This window comes from Nasonia vitripennis, chromosome 2 (assembly GCF_009193385.2).
Source record: "Nasonia vitripennis strain AsymCx chromosome 2, Nvit_psr_1.1, whole genome shotgun sequence".
In the NCBI taxonomy this organism is placed as follows: Eukaryota; Metazoa; Arthropoda; class Insecta; order Hymenoptera; family Pteromalidae; genus Nasonia; species Nasonia vitripennis.
Window position 1 is genome coordinate 28,192,102 of NC_045758.1, and position 18,838 is coordinate 28,210,939.

Below are 18,838 nucleotides of genomic sequence, written 5' to 3' on the forward strand. Positions count from 1 at the left end.
TATATTTACAAAAAGTTTTTTCAAATATAATATCAAGCAATGCAAACATTCGTGTAACAAGACAATCAGCCAACAGAATGGAATCTTGCGTTAAGCGTCGTTTTATCGCGTTGTGATTCGCTCTGACGCAATGTCCTCGTCAACATAACACCAAATTTCATGGAAAGCTCAACTTGAACATTTTTGTCTGAAAAAAAAGTTTACTTCTCGACAAAAGACGCAGTTAATCATTAGAAATGAAACAGCAGTGTGGCCGGCAATTGTTGTAACAACATTGACTGCATAAGCGATTCTAAAGTTCAAAGCTTTGTTTTTAGAGATAGTCTCGTTTCAGACAATACAAGCTCGCGAAAGATAAATTCTTCCGAAGATGCGCGTACAATGCGGCTGTAGCGTGAAACGCAGTGTAGTTTTTGATATCCTTCATAAATCGTTCTAACTTGTCTAATTTGGCCGTTTATAAAATAATCTCTCGCCATAAAAATAACATTCTCATTTGGCTATCAATTTTTCTCGAATAAATATACTACAATCTTTCGATTAAATAGGGTCTACGCATATTCGCATAAATATCATTGGCATTATGACGAATTGTTTGCGTTTAAAAAAGGAACGCAAATTAACTTAGGCATTATAATAATATAATTATAGATACGTTGTTATCGTATCGCAACAATAAACGTTACAGTTATTCCCCGCGCGTCTGCACTCGAGATGCAGCGGAATAATAAGAGCAAAAGTGCTTGTAAACAATAGAGTTTTTAAGCATCGGAAACGATAAAATCTTTCTGTCAGATCGTCTCCTCGCAGATCGTTTGCGCTAGCGCGCTACATATAAAATCATATACTTACGCGTCTAAGAAAAACCGCAAGCGTTGATATTACATGATCTGGTCCGAAGATCGCGTTCGTGGCATACATGGATTATTCTGTGTGTAACAACACTTTTCTTGAAAATCATACTATAGCTTTAAGAAAACGTTGAGAGTATACTCTCTTTGTAAACTGTTTAATGAAAACGTAGTGAATATGTATCTTTTGATTAATAAAACAGAGGAGTTTTTGAAAAGAATCATGAAACGTTCAGTGATACATCCCACAACCTTAACATCAGCATCATCACCAACATCATCCTTCGGAGAAATGCCTCAAGTTCAGATCCCACAGCTCGTAACATACATATACACACGCGCATACAGAGTATAACATATAATATATAAATATACCCTCGGCGACGAGCATCTGACGTAGAATAGTCCATATAGAGATTTATCGGGCGCCGCTCGTGAGCACACGCAATAATCATCTCTCTCTCTCTCTCTCTCTTACACGCACACAGCGACACTCGAGAACTGCTCTCTCCCCCCCCCCCCACCTCGTCGTCCGCTTGTCGTGAAATAAGTATACCAAACGTCATGCACACACACACGTACATACATACGTGTATCGGGACGATCTATGCGAGAGTATGCGTATAGGACGAAACGAGTCTGGCGCTGGACGACGGCGCTTGTAGCATTATCGCGAGAAAGTCGCCGCCGGCGAACGGCGCCTCTATGCTCGACACTGAAAATCGGCGACGAGCCGAGAGCTGCAGTTTAGTTCGCCGGCGACTTTACGCGTGATGCCTCTTCAGGCTCTCGTGCGCGTACATTTCCAGGATCGAGACAGCGTGTAAGAGAGATCTACTTCGTATACAGACACAGTGTGGAGCAGTCGATTATTCGGAAGATATGGGGGAGGTGATAACCAGACGCCTCGCGATCGCGGCGCTGATGATCGTCGCAGGTAAGTGATCGGTATAGACGATTTTTTTATTTTCGTCGAGTATAATCGAGAAATAGTTTTGATTAAAGTGTACCCTTTCACTCTGGCATATATGAGAGAAAGAGATAGAATATCTTGTAAAGTCATTGAATACCGCCAGGCGGAATAGGATTTCTATAGAAGCGCGTCAGCCTTGTAAGGCCGATATTATCGTTGCGCACATTTTGCTCCTCGATCTTACGCACGCACGAATATTTTTATAATTTCGTTAACTGAAAGACTTCTGACCCCTTAATCGCTCGCAATCGCTGAAAATGAAGTTAATCGCATACTTAGAGCTCGAGATAATTCTTTTTTTAACGCGCCAAAAAAGCAGCTCGACCAATGTATTATGTGAGTCCCTTATACGCGGCGAATTACACAGTTCGCGATCTTTGATTATTCAATACTTTGGCCGATGATAAGAGCTAAGATCATGTTTGCTTACAGGAAAGTTAATTGTTGCGGACACGAAAGACGTATCTGCGCAAAACTCGCTGCTAAACGAAGTGGAAACGATGATAAACACGGCCATCAAGTTGATTCACGAACCGGCGACGTTCAAACTCTACACCAGGTATGCAACAATTTAATTATTGCGAATTTCTTCGGCTAATCGACTGCAAATCTCAAAGTTGAGATAGGACTCTGAACTTTATTTACTATAAATGTATAGTATAATGAGAGAAGTCAAATTACATCAAATTAAAACACAGCATCATCGAGGAAAAAATATTTTCGTGGAATAGAGTCAATTGCTCAAACGCCTGACGGAGCGACGTTTTTCGCGCATTATAGTCTGGCGAGTATAGTGTGTACGTGACGTTGCGTAAAAAAAATTATCGCGAGTTGGAAAACTCAGTGTGAAAAAAAAATTATCAATTGGTACGTGTAAGTAAGCTTGATTGCACTTATAAATTAATTCTTCGTAAAAACAATGACGACCGTCGCGTCGAGCAGTCGCTGTATAGAAAATCTATATTTTCTCAGACTCGATATATCGAGGGAAACTTTTCAAAGATATATTTATAAGCGCAAAAAAATTATTATTCGTCGCGAAATTGAGATAACTTTAAAATACAACCATCGTTATCATACTCGATTCCAATCATCCATATAATCAAACTTTCACCACATCTATAACGCATGACATATATTCTAAAAAGCGCAAACGCGATGCCCATATACCGTATAGCCGTATATATTTATAAATCCGGCCCATAAATCGCGATTCACGCTAAAACGACAACGAAATCAGCGTCGGCCAGATCATCAAAGTGATCACGCCGCGCGGGCGCCAAGAGACGATGCAGGAAACGCCGTCGCGCATCTCACACACAGACACGAGAGCTTTTTTACCCACATGGCGCCTGTACTCGAATACGCATATCTCTCAGCCGCCGACGGCGCGAATTACGCTGTGGCGGCGCCTTTTTTTTCCTTTATTCTTACACATATACTACTCGTGCGAACGAGATCAGATGTTGGCAGTTATATATACACATATATACATACGGCGTTAATATTCTATTCTCAGCGCTGACGAGTCGCGCGCGCCTCGGAAGAGAGCCGACGACGCGACGAGCAGTCGTGGATATCGTGATGGTGATAGACGTCGCCGTTGCGGCGCGGACCATCGCGTCAGTCTGAAAAAGAGCTAGCTTTTTATGCGCGTTTATAATTGCCTGGCGGCGACGGCGAAATTATAAACTCTGATGGCTTTGACATTCGAATATTCCCGCGCGCTCGCATCACCGCTATAAAGCTTTCGCTCGATGTAGGGGGCTGATAGTATCGCGCGCACGTGCTGATTTGGGACTTCTTCTTCTTCTCTTTTTTTTTTTTTTATCGAAGATGCTTGTTTTGCTTATATTGCGTTTTTTAATCAATCGCGAGCTCGGCTGCTGACGCGACGCTATACACGAATCTACTTAATTGATATCCGGGGGGGCCTGAGGCGTTTGGACTATTGTAAGTTTTTTTTATGGGCTTGGTATATTTTATTTTTTCTATGTCTGCTTTTTATCGACGTAATCGGTATAGTTAAAATACACGAAAAAATTTGTCACGATTCACGTCTAGCTAGACGTAGATAAAACATGTGTAAAAGCTTTGGGCGAGGGAAAAATTTTCATTCATTTTCTCGTAACTATTCTGCTTTCTGTCAGACAGATTCGAGCTGATGCAAGATACGAATCGAACGGGTAGTCCAAACATGATTAGGTCATACGCATGTATGGTATGCCCTCTAAATCAGATTCGACGTTTTGATGCTACATACGATTGTATACATCAGTAGCAAACTTACATCATTTTATAATTTTATATGAAATTAGAATCAAACCTCGATACGAAATTCATGAAATTTGAGACGATTTTCAATTAATCAACTATGCAAGAATATAATTATCGTTCGATAATTAAAAATAGAACCACTTAGTAAAAACAATTAGAATTCCCCCGAGATGAGTACAATGAATCTTATTATTTTTTATCGCTTACTTATAATACAATAATAACGATACGCATATTTTACTCGCCGTCAAAACAAATGTTCTATCGATTAATAATATTCGTTTGAAAACAAGGCGCGAACTTTAAGCTGAAAAACGTTCGTACAATAACTTATCAAAATTTTCAGGGAAAACCCTTTCGGCGAGGAACAATTGCTGCTGAACAACACGGAAGTCCTTTACGCGTCGCATTTCAACGAGAGTCGACCGACGAAACTCATAATTCACGGTTTCAGCGACACGGGAAAAGAAGCCTGGATACGAAGCCTCATCGATGGTGAGTTATTTTTATTGATTTATGCACCTTGATCGAATCGAATAAAATGTTTTCGGCGAATCCGCGTTAATAGTCGCGCGACGATCAAAGTAAATAGCCTGTATGGACTATGGGACATAGTTTTATCGTTCGAGAGAAAAAACTGCGTGTCGACATTGTTGCACATCAGCGCAACGATAACCCTGAGTGAACTTGCTTGAATTAAATTTTTCTCGCGTACTTTTTTATAACGGAAAAATCATCGCACAACTTCTCGTGCCATTTTCTAATAATAATGCGTGACATCATTTTTTGCCGAAAAGCTGCATATAGTTGTCCTCTTAGTAAATATTTTTTCGAATTTCATTGATTGTTTCTGAAATATCACAAATACTCTATTACAAATACTCGAAGGAAAGTAAGATTTTTAATCGATCATCTCCAGCATACCTCAAGTACCAAGACGTCAACGTGATAGTCGTGGGCTGGGGCATCCTGGCAGCTGACCCATACCCCACAGCGGCGAACAATACCCGCCGAGTGGGCGAGTATCTTGGCGTCTTCCTCGAGTTTCTCTGTCGCGAATCGAACCTCGAGTACAAGGACGTGCACATGTGCGGACATAGTCTGGGATCGCACGTCGCTGGATTTGCCGGGGCTTTCCTGGACGGACGGATCGGCCGAATAACAGGTGGGATTTTTTATTCAATTTTTTTTCTAAGTTTCATAAATGTGTAATAATGTCTCTGACACATCCCTTATCCTATACACAGGTTTGGATCCCGCAAGTCCGCTCTTCGAAACGCCAATCCTCTGCGACCCCGACTTTCGCCTCGACCCGACGGACGCCCAATTCGTTGACGTGATTCACACGAGCGGCACCGCGTTCGGATTTCTCGCAGCGATCGGCCACGTCGACTTCTACCCCAACAGCGGCAAGTTTCCGCAACCGGGCTGCAACTTCGCGCCCACGAACAGTATGTCGTCATTTCCGCCTTGCGATGTTTCTCCTCCCTTTTCTTCTCATTGATAAGCCGATTTTCATCATCCCACATAGCTTACTGCAGCCATACCCGAGCTTATCAACTGATGACCGAGAGCATAGGAAGCACATCCGGTTTCAAGTCGAGAAGCTGCGATAACTGGGAGAAATACAAGGACGGACACTGCAATCGAAACCCGATCGTTCTGATGGGGGAATACGCATCGACGTCGTAAGTATAGCTGTGTATAGTTTGCTATTGCTGAAATCGCTGCGTGGTAATAACGCGTGTCTCTTATTTTTGCAGATTGCGAGGAAAGTTCTTCTTGACGACCAAGTACGCGCCTCCCTTCGCCATCGACTGAAACTCGATTCACACTTCGGCCCTTCAAACTTCACTTCGCGATTAAAAATCTAACGCTTTCAACTAGTCATTTGTCAGATAACTCTGTATTTATACGCCATTTTGCATTCGCCTATCACGTTTCTCCCTTTTCTTGCGATCCGCACATCGTATGTATCAATCATTTTATATTTGCAATATTTTTTAGATTTAATACTAATTGGTTTTGCGCACTAAGGCCGTGGAGACGACTATATTTATTACACGCATACTAGGGGATGAGCCCTCCCCCCCCCCTCCCCCCTGATCTGTAATATTTTCCTTATAGAAAACGTCCTTTGCATCGACTTACAATGCACATGCTATTGTGAGTGTAACTTCCGCTCGCCATATGTCTCATCTATAGATACCTTATTTATTTTTTAACGTGCAAACTTTATACAAAACAAAATTGCCTTTTGATGATAATGAATAAATTAAAAAATTTCTAACCATTATTGTGATCGTTATTTTCTATTCAAATTTTCCATTTGGATTTCAAACGAGCTTGAATCACCTAACTCCTTTTCAATATTATGTTTACAAATTGTCTTTATTAATGTCTTTTGAAATACCTTATAATATATATTATATAAATACTTATATAAAATCTATGTCAATATTGTAAATATTTTTTTCAAAAAACAATATAATCATCAATATAAATATAAAAGAAAATAATCTCGTCGAATTTGTTACATTAGTTGAGTATGATAGTTACAATATTCACTTATCTTTATCGCTCTTGTTACGGTTACCTCATCAAGCCTATCTGGTTGCCTGCAAACAATTGGTAATACATCTTTACTTAGAATTGCATAGATACTATTTTGAGGCCAGGCGCAAAAAAAAATCGGACGATATAATTCCTAAAATTATAAATATAAGAATCGTTTTTATTATGAAAACATGATATTTTTTTTTATAATATAATTGATAATCGAACAATAATAATTACCTTGAGGCACGCGGCATCAGGGTTTACTTCGATTGCTTCCAAGAAGTACCTTAGAGACTCCTCTATATTGTTATCCTTTTTGAAATAAGTATAAGCTAGATGTAGAGTAATATTCTGTAGCACGTCCTTAGACCAATTTCTATACCGGTCCAACATTTGTAGCAAGTAGTGAGTTAGATTAAAGTCTTTGTTTTTGCTCTTTTGTATAGCAAATATATAGTTATATTCTGCTTGGTAGTTGTTGTCTTTGATTGCTTCTTCGAAAAATAAACAAGACTCCTATAAAAATACGTCTTTTATATATTGTTAACATTCATAAATTAAGTGATATACGTTATAGAAAAATACAAGTTTTAAAACGAACATACCGCGTATTGTCCCTGTTTGGAAAGATACAGGCCTTTATAATGCAAGTACATACTATCAGATGTTTTTGCAACTTTATCAAGACAATTCTTCGCGTTATGAAAATCTTTCATTTGAATAAAACCTAAGGCTACTATCAACAAGAGCGTGTCATTTTGAGGTATGTTCGGCAAAACTCTCTTAAAAATTTCCCAAGACTCATCGTGTTTTTTCTTCTCGCTGTAAGCTTTGCCAAGAAACACCCCGTAGATCGGATTTTTCATAATATCATATGCTTTTTCGAAGCTTTCTATTTCTTCGGCGTCTGGTTCGGCATAAAATAGAGGAGTTCGTCTTTTGTATCGCAACAATTTGCCCAAAATACAGTACCACAGATCGCAGTTGGCATTGTCTGCTATCGCTTCGCGTATAAATTCGATGGATTCTTTCGTTCCCGGATATTTTGACCAGGCGATGCTTTTGCAAGCTTTTATCGTGCTCGTCTGCTTCTTGTCAAACGTATCTATACTCTTGGTCTCAGCAAAAATTTGTTTCAGTTCTGGCTCCATTTTGAAGTGCAGGAAGACGAAACATTTTGTTGATCTCAAGATAAATTGTACAGCTTCAATCGAAATTTCTGGATGGGCACTGAAAAGTAATTTTTATTGCAATTATCGCGAAGATATGATATGTGAATGAAAATGATGTATCAAGTTGCTTTACCTTTCTTGAATTTCAATAATCACCTTATCGCACTCACTCAGTAATTTTAGTATAACTTGTAGGTCTTCATTATTTTTTGTGTATTCGTACACATGCACAATGCAGCGCATCAGCTTCATCAGTGGAATGACGTCTTCATGGTCGCGAAGATTCCACTCCATGTTTATGTCTTTTTTCAGTTCACTCGACAGCTCCCACGTATAGGGACACTCAAAATTTTCCATTTTCTTTTCGTAGTCCATTCGATCTTGGTCGCTAAGTTTCTTTCCTTCATTAGCCTCGGTCATCATGCCTAGCTTTAAAGGATAGGGATCTCTTAAAAATGTGATACTATAGATATTAACACGCTACTAGTGATCAATATACATAGAATTATATTGCAAAGAAAATAGAGCATTTTTTCATATTATGATGTAAACTATGTCTGGCATATTAATTGTATTATGGTATAAATTATTATCAAAAACCTCTTACGGGATTCGATCCGATTTATTTATTATCATCTTTGCAAATGATATATAATTGAAGTTCTGTAGAATTTATGGATTCTTAATTTATATTTTAAAATTTTTATTTGTGCCCTGACATTCGGTGTATTATAGCAATCTATTTTTTAAATTAAGAATTTAACGCAATGATATTCGTTTTAAATGTTAAATATTTCAACAAAACTGAGCTTATCAAACTGCGCTTTGATAAAAAAACATTTTGGTTTTTATTTTAAGACTTACCTTTTATTTCCACAGTATACTCTAGTAGCAATCAATACGATCGGTGCAGTTTTTTTGTTCAGCTACGTTATTTTTACTCTATTGAGTAAGATCAGCTCAGCAGGTATATAGGCATATATTGGTGCTTCTACATCAAGTCTTTTACAGACCGGCAGTTTTGAATCGAATATCGGAAGGAAAGTTTCGTAGAGATTTCAAATAAAAGACTACTAAGACCACTGTAAAAGTGCGACTGGCGACTTCGACGGTTCACGTCCGAATGACTGTATAAATTATAACTGCCCTTTTCTCTATCGCCCTGATGGTGACCTCATACAGCATCCGCACGCTTATCGTTTCCGTAAGGTAAACCGAATTCCAATGATGGCAACACTCGGCTACGCGAATATCGATAAGTATAGACTCGAAACCAATCGGCGAGAAACAATTTAAGTATGCAATGCTAACAAGTATATAATCAGTTATTGATGTGATTTACCTTGAAACTAGAAAATGTTTAAAAATCATTTTTTCGCATTGGTAATTTACGTCTGAAAAGTATGATTTTAGACATTCTTTGGCAAATTGAATTATTTCCCTCTGAAGATCAATAAATAATACAGAGGCTTGAAAGACTTAATTAAATACCCTCATAAAAAAGTAAGAGCGCATCACGATTTGATATTAGTGATGCGATTATGCTATTTATTGTAATATTCTTTCAGTTCTCTGCCCTTTATTTCACGCTGCGCACCGCGTATAGTGGTACAGCTTCCAATCGGTTACTTTTGCGTCTTTTGTGATAAGGTCGTTTTTTTTCGAATACAAAGTATCACTGCACTAGTTATGAATAAGTTAAATGTATTGTAATACGTGGGAAAGACAATCATAATTATTTATATTTTCTTTGAATTTTATTTCAAACACAATAAAAGAACACCTACAAGTATAGATACATATATCTATTTTCATATTACTGTAAATATTTGCCATATACAAAATCTATACATAAAATCAAATAACCTAGATCAGTCGTTAATACGATAAAAATTAATTTTTAGAGTTGAGGTTGATGCTCGTTGCAATATTTTTCCAGTGCTATTGCTCTTTCCTTGGTCTTTTCATCCCACAGATCTAAGTGCTCGCAAATATCAGGTAATATATTCTTGCTTAGTATTTTATAAATACTCTTTTTAGGCCAATCACAAAGTAAAACAGGACGATAAGTTTCCTGAAAATAAAAATGTACAAATCATTACTGTGGGCGCTAAACAAAAATGTTTTATACCGATTGCACAAAAATACTTTACCTTAAGGAGAATAGCATCCGGATTTATTTCTATTGCTTCCAAGAAATACTTTAGAGACTCTTTTATATTCTTATCCTTTTTGAAATAAGTATATGCTAAATGTAGAGTAATAGTCTGCAGCATGTGCTTAGACCAACTTCTATATTTATCTAACATTTGTAGCAGGTACTGTGTTAAATCGAAACGTTTTTTATGGATCACTTGCGCGCAATTCATGTAATTAAACTCAGCTTGAAAATTATTCGTTTCGATCGCTTTTTTTAAAAATGGATGAGCTTCCTAAAAATGCGCGTATAAACATTAAATTAAATACACAGGGAGATTTAAATACACATTTGTAGCACAAGTTCAAATATTAATATACCTGGTATTGTTTTTGTTTTAAAAAATACAGGCCTCTATAATGTGAGTACATGCTGGACTTTTTATTCGCAACTTTATCAAAACAACTCTTGGCATTCTTAAAGTCTCTCATGCGAATATAAATCAAGACAATTATCAACAAGAGTGAATCATTTCGAGGTATGTCCTGCAAACTCTCTATCATTTTCAAAGCCTTATCATTTTCATGTCTATCCTCGTTATAAGCTTTGGCAAGAAATACTCCGAAGACCGGGTTTTTCCTCGTGTTGTATGCTTTTTCAAAGCTTTCGATTTCTTCGGCATCCGGTTGGGAATTGAATTTTTTTTTCTGTCTTTTGCTGCGCAACGTCTTGGCCAAAATGAAATGCCAGAGATCGCAGTCGGGATTGTCTGCAATCGCTTCGCGTATACATTCGATGGTTTTTGTTGTTCGCGAATAGTTTGACCAGGCGATGCTTCGGCAAGCTTTTACCGTGCTCGTCTGCTTCTTCTCGGACGAATCTATGCTGACGGTTTCAGCAAAAATTGTCTTTAGTTCTGGCTCCATTTGGAGGTAAAGAAGAGCGAAACATTTCGTTGCCTTGAACACAGACAATACGGCTTCAATTGAAATGTGTGGGTGGCCGCTATAAACGTAAAATAATAATAGTCATATTACGATCATTTGTAACGCTACGATGTATATGTATATGAATGAAAAAAGCTTTACTCGTTTTGAATTTTAATGATCACGTCATCGCAATCATTCAACTTTTCTAATATAGTTTGCGAGTCTTTGTTGGTTCTCGTGTAGTCGTACACAAGAGCGATGCAACGCATGAACTTCATTAGTGGAATGACTTCCTCATTGTCGCCGCGAATATCGTCTGTATCTATGCATATTGTTTCACTCATTCCCCATGTAAAGGGGCATTCAAAATTTTCCATTTTCCTTTCGTAGTGCTTTTGAGACTCTTCGCTAATTTTCATTTCTTCATTGGTCTCGGCCATCGTCTTGACCTTCAACAGTTATAAATCGTTTATGAATTCATACGCGAAAAAAACGTCGATATTAGCGCAATCAGTAAACTCGTTGCAGTTCTTTATCTTATATCTAACGGCGTTTTCAAGACTGATGATATATTGCAGCCAGTATAATCACGTTATTTAAATAAAAAAAAAAAATAAATAAATAAAGAAAACAGTACCTACGTAGTGGAAACAACGGGTGTAAAGTAACTGATTATTTATACCTCATGTGACGTTTATCGCACGGACGACACACTGTATATTCTGTATGGAGAGCCGAATGCCCAAACAATCGCAGTTATGTTATGATTTCGAGGTTAGAAAGATATACTTGTAAAAACAAAAAAAGATCGAGACGCATTGCAATGATGGGATTCCCGGGATCTTTCTTGGCGAGATAAAAACAGCGCAACCTGTTGGCGTTTATTATAAACGTATAAGGTGCTTTTGCCATTATTTTAAATATGGCCGAGATCCCGCAAAGAATTTCAAAATGAATTAAAATTCCGTAAATGTCAAATAAAACAAGCAGATTTTTAGATTAAATAATTTATTTTTATGCGACGTTTGAAAATTGTTCATTAAACATTGATAATTTACAACAGTTTGAAGATAGATAATTTTTCGAGCTTTGTTCCTAAATTTAAATTAATCTATTTTTTTCAAAAATACACATATTCTATCATCCGATATTTTTTTACAGATACATAAGCAATTTTCTAAAAATCACCGACATCTATACAGAAAGATAATCGAAATTTCATTAAGCGCGAATTATCAACATAATACTTTTGGTTACAGTACAGATTTTAGATATAATCATAGGTATAACTTACTTATAGTTATATTTATAAAATCGATTCTAATTCAAAATCTAAGTTCCGAAATCAACCTCTCCTGCACTGCGATTGGCTGAAACTCCAGCCGACACCTTGTCGACGCGTCGTCAGCTGCAGCGGCATCAGCGCTGATAGCAAAGGCGCAGTGTCACGGGGTTTTTCTCTCACCAGCACACTTACGGGGGCAGACACAATGTTGTCCTTGCCACGCGTCCTCTACGGCCTCCTGGGTCTCGTCCTGACCCTCCTTGTCCAGCTGTGCAGCTCCGACGAGATCCTCGGCTGCGGCGGATTCGTTAAAAGCCACGCCGACATCGACTTCAGTCAGATCACCGTCAAACTGTGAGTTAACGTGGATCCTAACCTACAAATTTTTGGTTTGAGTAGTTTTGGGTTTTGAGGGTATGTATATGGATTTTTTATGGCTGAGAAGTAAGTTGGTTGTGAGATTTAAAAGGATAAGTTTAATGCGTGGTACTAGAGTGATTTTCAATTGTTCCGATAGAGGTAAACAATGTGATGGGTTTTTGGCTGGTGATTCATGTATAGAATGCTATATGGGAGCTTGTAATTGATGACAGTTCAATTTACTTAATGAAGATTAGTGTGTTACATAATAAGAAAGCTTAATATAATTTATTACTGGAGATTGTGAACAATAAGTGTACAAACAGTCGTTCATTGAAAAAAACACGCTGCAGCTTTTTGAACACTTTTGTGGAGTCATAATAATTATTTGTATCTTATCAGCATTTTATTAAAGCAAACTTTTGATTTTAGGTATACAAAGAGTGGGAGTCTGAAAGACCAAACAGAATGCGCACCAAACACTGGTTACTACTTTGTACCTGTCTACGACAAGGGGGAGTATCTGCTGAAACTTGAACCTCCAAGAGGCTGGAGTTTTGAGCCGACTGAAGTCACGCTGAATGTAGATGGTACTACAGATCTCTGCAGTCAAGGAAAAGACATTAACTTTGTATTCAAAGGTTTTGGCATAACCGGCAAAGTTGTAGCTGCTAAAAATGTTGCCGGACCTAAGGGAGTCTCTGTCTTGTTGTATGATCAAAATAACAAAACTCTTCTTGGATCTACGGTTACCACCGATGGTGGTGCATTCTCATTCACACCTGTCCAGCCAGGAAAATACGTTTTAGTTGCTAGTCATCCATCGTAAGTTAACAAATTATATATATATTAGGCTCAAAATCAATTGCAAAAAAATGACAAAAATCATATTTATTTTAGATGGCTTATGGAAAAACATTCCACTACTGTTACTGTCCGAGAAGGTAACACAGAACTTAAAGATGGAGAATTGAGCGTATTCGGTTTTGATGTTAGTGGTCGTGTTACAACTACTGAAGGAGAACCAGTTGGAAGAGTTTCATTTCTGCTTTTTGGAGTAAGTTAATTTTCATAAATATACACCTTATTATTCACTATAACATATTAAACATGAAATTGAACAATTTTTCCAGAATGGGCGTACTAAAAATTGTGCCACTTCCTCAGTGGAAGGTTTTGATTCCAAGCAAAAGCCACTGTGTCATGTGACATCAGATGAAACGGGAAGATTTTTGTTCCCAGCTTTGTCAGCAGGACAATACACCATAATACCCTATTATGCTGGTTCAAAGACAAAGTTCGATGTTCAACCTTCTGAATTTATATTCGCTGTTAACCATGATAGTTTGATCTTACCTCAAGAGTTTAAGGTCACTGGTTTTACTATTAGTGGCAAAGTCATGGCATCAGTTAACCCACCAATTCCTTTGGTTGGAGCTAAAGTGTTTTTATCAAAGAAGCAAGTTGCGGTTACTGACAAAAATGGAGCTTATAAGACTGATAACATGAAAGCCAAACAGTATATGCTACATGCAGAAGCAAGTGAGTAATATCTGATTTTATCATTAAGTCAAACGGCTTTTATGAAAAGTTTGATGTTATTAGAGTTAACATAATATTTATTTACTGAACTTTTTTATTTTTTTTTTATTACTAGACGATGTTCAATTTGAAGAAAAACTTGTTAAAGTCTCCCCAAGCAATCCCGAGTTGCCTACTATTACTCCAGCTACTTTCAAAGTTACCGGAAAAGTATCTTCGACAACAAAAGAGAGTTTACAAAATCGATTAGTTTTAATAAAAAATGTAGTTTCTAATGTTCAACAAGAAGTTGAAATTGATCCCAACACTGGTGGATGGACAGCATATCTTGCACCTTATAAGTATCAATTGAATGTTATGGTTACCGATGAGGAAAAGACCAAAGGCTTACAGTATGGACTAAATCAAGTTTTTTATTTTAAGTTGATACATTCTATAAATTATTCACAAATCATTTTTTTTCATTTTAGATTTTTTCCTCTTCAACGTGTCATTGACGTTTCTTCTGCACCACTTAAGGATGTCAATTTCCTTCAACTTAAAGCTACTTTAAAGGGTACAATTATGTGCTTACCTGATAAGGACAATAAAGCTGAATGCAGTGAAACTCAAGTCACTTTGAAGATGATTGATGGCATTGTTGAAACAAAAACAGTTAAAGCCAAAAGTAAGCTCGCAAGATATTTATGAACTTTGATGTTTGAAATTGAATTAGTTTTTGCTAAGGTGTAATTCATGATTTCATCTTTATTTTAGGTGGCGAATATATCTTTGAAGATGTTTTACCTGGCCAATACGAAGTTGTCATTGACACCGATATTTTTTGTTGGGATGTCCTGAGTCATCAAATAGTTATTGCATCCGAAAGACCACCAAACGTACCAGTTTTCAAGCAAACAGGTTTCTCCGTAACCTTTATCTCGTCTCATGAAACAAATGTAGAGTATTTGGTACCACATCAGGCAATGAAGAAGAAGCTGTTACCTTTACAGAAGGGAAGCACAAGACACTGCTTACCTGTCTCCGGAAAATATGAATTCTATCCAAAGGGTTGCCATAAATATTCAAAATCGTCATTTGTGTGGAATACTAACGAAAGAACACCGATTATTCTTTCGTCTACTGAACATATTCACAAAGGTACTATAACTTTGAATAGTCCTAAACCTGCAGATGACATCTCCGTGAAAATCGAGGGATTGTCAGAAGGACAATCGCCGATCGTGTAAGTATTTTTATAAAACTTGACTTAAAGTTTTCTGCTTATTATTGTGTAATACTATATTTAAAACTTTTTTTACAGACATAAAAATCTAAAAGGAATTCGTCAAGCCTCGTCGAATGCTTACGTATACAATTTTGAGTTCTATGCGATAGCTGGAGAATCTTATGAAATTACTCCGTCATCAAAACTTGTACTTTTTATCCAACCTTCTGCTAAAATTATTGGTTCAGAAGATTGTACTGATAATGCTATTTCTTTCAATGCAGAACAAGGAACAGTAGGGCATTATTTGTAAAAGTTTATTATAATTTTAGGATTTTAAGATGATTCGAATAATTAAATTTGTTTTTTCTCTTCTAGATTATTAGTGGTTCTATATCTCCTTCGCTTGAAGGTGTATCAATAAAAATTTTCGGCGAAGATAAAGAAGTTCCAGTTCAAACACTCGTTACCGGACAAGATGGAGTCTTCCGAGTAGGACCTCTAGATAGCAAAGTAGAATACAGGTAATACGACGATTTAATTCTTTTTTGTATTCTAGAAATCTTTGCAAGTATTGTAATATCGTTATCCTTCTTTTAATTGCAGTGTCACAGCAGAAAAGGAAGGTTTTGTTTTCACACGCGATACTACTACAAAGGAATACACATTCCTTGCTCGCAAATTGGCTGAAATTAACGTAGAAGTCGTCGACTTAGCTGGACGTACTCCTTTACAAGTATGTACGCGTTATTGAAATCTTCGAGTCACGAAAATTCGTTCTACAATGCATCAAATTATTTTAGGGAGTTCTGCTATCACTTTCCGGAGGCGGTGGCGGACCTAACAGTTACCGTAAGAACATCATGACGGGCGAGGAAGGCAAACTGACTTTCAATTCGCTCTCGCCCGGTGAATATTATCTTCGACCGACAATGAAGGAGTACCGCTTCGAACCGACCTCTAAGATGATCCGTGTTGAAGAAGGTAAAGCTGTCGTTGTCACTCTTGTTGGCCGAAGAGTGGCCTTCAGTGCTTACGGTATAGTTACTTGTTTAAATGGAGAACCAGAGGCTGGACTCTTGGTTGAGGCTCGCGGACAGAATGAATGCGCAGATCTGCAAGAAGAAGCCACCACAAAGGAAGATGGAACATGGAGAATTCGTGGACTCGAGCCTAAGGTAAATGTTCGAAAGAAAAATTGATAAGTTATCGTTTTCTGAATTAAAAATATATCCAACGTTATTTTTCAGTGCATTTATGCTATTCGATTAAAACTGAATGAACAAGACCCAAGCACTCGTGGGCTGCGAGCAATTCCTAGCTCTGTTGCCGTTCAAGCTACTCAAGATGTTCACGACATCAAACTTATGGCTCTTCAGCCAGTTTCTCGTACCGATGTATCGGTCAGAGTGATCGCTAACCAGGCTGAAAATTATCGGACGCTAAAGGTGATTAACAAATCTACAAGACAAATAATTTATAATTGTGAGTTTGCATATATAAGTTCGCGCTAACACATGCAAACTTGATTTTTTTAGATAAAGCTTTGCCGTGAAGATTCACCAGACTCTCCGATCCATATCGCTAAGCTCGACAGCCAGTTCTCAGCGAAGATGAATAATGCTGGCTTTATTCATCACTTCCCTCCTCTTCAAGCGGATGGGAAGAAGTACTTTGTCCAGCTGGAAACCACGCTCTCAAAGTCCACGCACGAATACAAGATCGTACCCGTTTACTTCGAGGCCAACTCTTCCTTCAAATATGTTGAACTACGTTTTGAAGCCGAGCGCAAACACGATCACGGTGACGCTAATCAGATCACCTTCGTACCTCTTCCTCTGATCATTCTAGTAACAGCTGCCTTCTTTCACCGAGACGCCTTGTCGAGTTGGCTCAATACGACGATTGAGAGATGGTCGAGAAGGCCATCGTCCTCGAACAGCAGAAATTCTCAGGCGTCTGCACCCAATTTGATAGCCGCTACCGACCCTAGAGTCGATGACATTATTGTCGAACAAATCAAGAATATTAACAGCAAGAGCAGTAAGAAAGTTAAGCCTCGAAAAGCATAGTCCGAAATGTCGTTTCTTAGACGTTTTTTTAGATTGTTTCGTTTTGGTGAAAGTGCGCCGCGAGAGACAAACGTGTTATAAGACTGTATAAAGTACTATTGGACGATGACGATGGCATTTTAATCTAATTAATTTTCTAATTTTCAAACAATAACTTTATGTCCAACCACATTTCATAACCAAATTACGACTTGTTATTTTGATACTTTAATTTTATGCAATTTATTATTTAATTTTTTGAGGGTAATCATATTTTGATTTTGATAAAGTCGTAATGATAAGTCAAATATTAATATAAAGAACTTTATAATGAAACAATGAAAAATTGGAATAAGATTATCATTATGCCTTGGAATTCTGACTGCATTTTTTATGAAAAGTTTAAAAGCACGTTTCGAACAGTCATTTTCATCAAATCTAAGTGAATGTAGAACAAAGTACGTATTCGTTGCGTAAATCTTTGATAAATATCACATTCATTTAATGTTATACATAGATATTGTAATTGTTTGCAGCTAGTGAAAATACTGTTTAAAAAAAAACAATAAGCACATTTGAGAATGGTTAACTATAGTTCGTACAATACGGGAAAATGTGATTTTATATCTAAATATATCACACAAGCATTGCATTCTTGTAGATACTTTTGTAACTTTTTGGACAGTATTTTCTGAGTGTGACCTAGTGTCTTAGGACATACAATCCTTTTCGCATATACAAATTTCCTATGTTTAATAACGTAAATATTAGACATATACTCGCTTGCAAACTTATGAATTTTCAACATTTATACACTTATGAAAATGAAATGTTTCATAATAGCATAAGTTCACAAGACTATGATTAAACATAAGAAATTGTGATATAAATACTACACCTAATACTAAACTGTTGCTCACAGTTTATAAATAATTTATAAAATACATTGAATGATTAATATATGTACTATATATAACTTCCATGTTATTAAATTAAATAAGTGGTTAAAATAAAACATTTCGAATTACGCTGTAAATTTTGTAACGTCTTCAAATCGATAAAAAGAATAATGTAAATTGTACAAATAAAACACGATTGAAACTATACACAAAATAAGGAATTCTCAATAACCAATCATGCAACAATTTGGAGCAACGCACTATTAAATCGCTCAATTAAAAATCCCACCAAAATCAAAATTACATGCAAGCGTTCTTGCAGTTTCCCTCATATTCTTGTCCAGAATGCAACGAACGCTACATGAAACTACAAATTCATGAAAACGTGAATATAATCAAAAGTTTTTGTTGCCCCACCATAGAGGTCGTGCAATCAAAAAATTTGTTTAAAACGAATCAGAGAAATTCATTAGAAAATGCAAATCCATCTAAACTATAATGCTGAAATAATATTAAATAATATATATATATAATTGGTATTAATCTTTAAAAACTTTAGTATTATGCTGCAATTTTCACATCCTTTACGAGCACTC

The 18,838-nt window shown here is 37.0% G+C and overlaps 4 protein-coding genes across 6 annotated transcripts; 2 read left to right on the plus strand and 2 right to left on the minus strand.

Annotated features, from left to right (window-relative positions):
• The first annotated feature begins 1,470 nt into the window (after positions 1-1,470).
• Positions 1,471-6,397, plus strand: LOC100118614 (pancreatic lipase-related protein 2). Its single transcript, XM_001600533.6, has 7 exons — positions 1,471-1,788; positions 2,257-2,383; positions 4,448-4,596; positions 5,021-5,266; positions 5,349-5,552; positions 5,633-5,789; positions 5,865-6,397. Exons 1-7 carry the CDS (start codon positions 1,734-1,736, stop codon positions 5,920-5,922), a joined length of 996 nt encoding a protein of 331 aa, XP_001600583.1. The 5' UTR covers positions 1,471-1,733; the 3' UTR covers positions 5,923-6,397.
• Positions 6,205-9,568, minus strand: LOC116416378. Its single transcript, XM_031924606.2, has 5 exons — positions 8,697-9,568; positions 7,966-8,261; positions 7,266-7,890; positions 6,898-7,176; positions 6,205-6,808 (listed from the first exon to the last, which is right to left on the minus strand). The coding sequence occupies exons 2-5, from the start codon at positions 8,253-8,255 to the stop codon at positions 6,635-6,637; spliced, it is 1,368 nt and encodes a 455-aa protein (XP_031780466.1). The 5' UTR covers positions 8,256-8,261; positions 8,697-9,568; the 3' UTR covers positions 6,205-6,634.
• LOC100118687 lies at positions 9,568-11,759 on the minus strand. 3 transcript variants are annotated; one of them, XM_001602543.5, is made up of 5 exons: positions 11,581-11,759; positions 11,058-11,347; positions 10,350-10,974; positions 9,986-10,264; positions 9,568-9,906 (listed from the first exon to the last, which is right to left on the minus strand). In XM_001602543.5, exons 2-5 carry the CDS (start codon positions 11,336-11,338, stop codon positions 9,733-9,735), a joined length of 1,359 nt encoding a protein of 452 aa, XP_001602593.1. In that variant the 5' UTR covers positions 11,339-11,347; positions 11,581-11,759; the 3' UTR covers positions 9,568-9,732. The 3 variants fall into 3 exon arrangements, with proteins under 3 accessions (XP_001602593.1, XP_008204174.1, XP_008204175.1); XM_008205952.4 differs by having other exon boundaries at positions 11,536-11,720; XM_008205953.4 differs by having other exon boundaries at positions 11,540-11,718.
• On the plus strand, positions 11,758-18,456 carry LOC100118729 (nodal modulator 1). Its single transcript, XM_008205951.4, has 13 exons — positions 11,758-12,537; positions 12,976-13,368; positions 13,444-13,600; positions 13,677-14,085; positions 14,201-14,477; positions 14,556-14,752; positions 14,842-15,310; positions 15,389-15,587; positions 15,671-15,816; positions 15,899-16,028; positions 16,096-16,470; positions 16,543-16,740; positions 16,831-18,456. The coding sequence occupies exons 1-13, from the start codon at positions 12,389-12,391 to the stop codon at positions 17,362-17,364; spliced, it is 3,633 nt and encodes a 1,210-aa protein (XP_008204173.1). The 5' UTR covers positions 11,758-12,388; the 3' UTR covers positions 17,365-18,456.
• Positions 18,457-18,838: the final 382 nt, after the last annotated feature.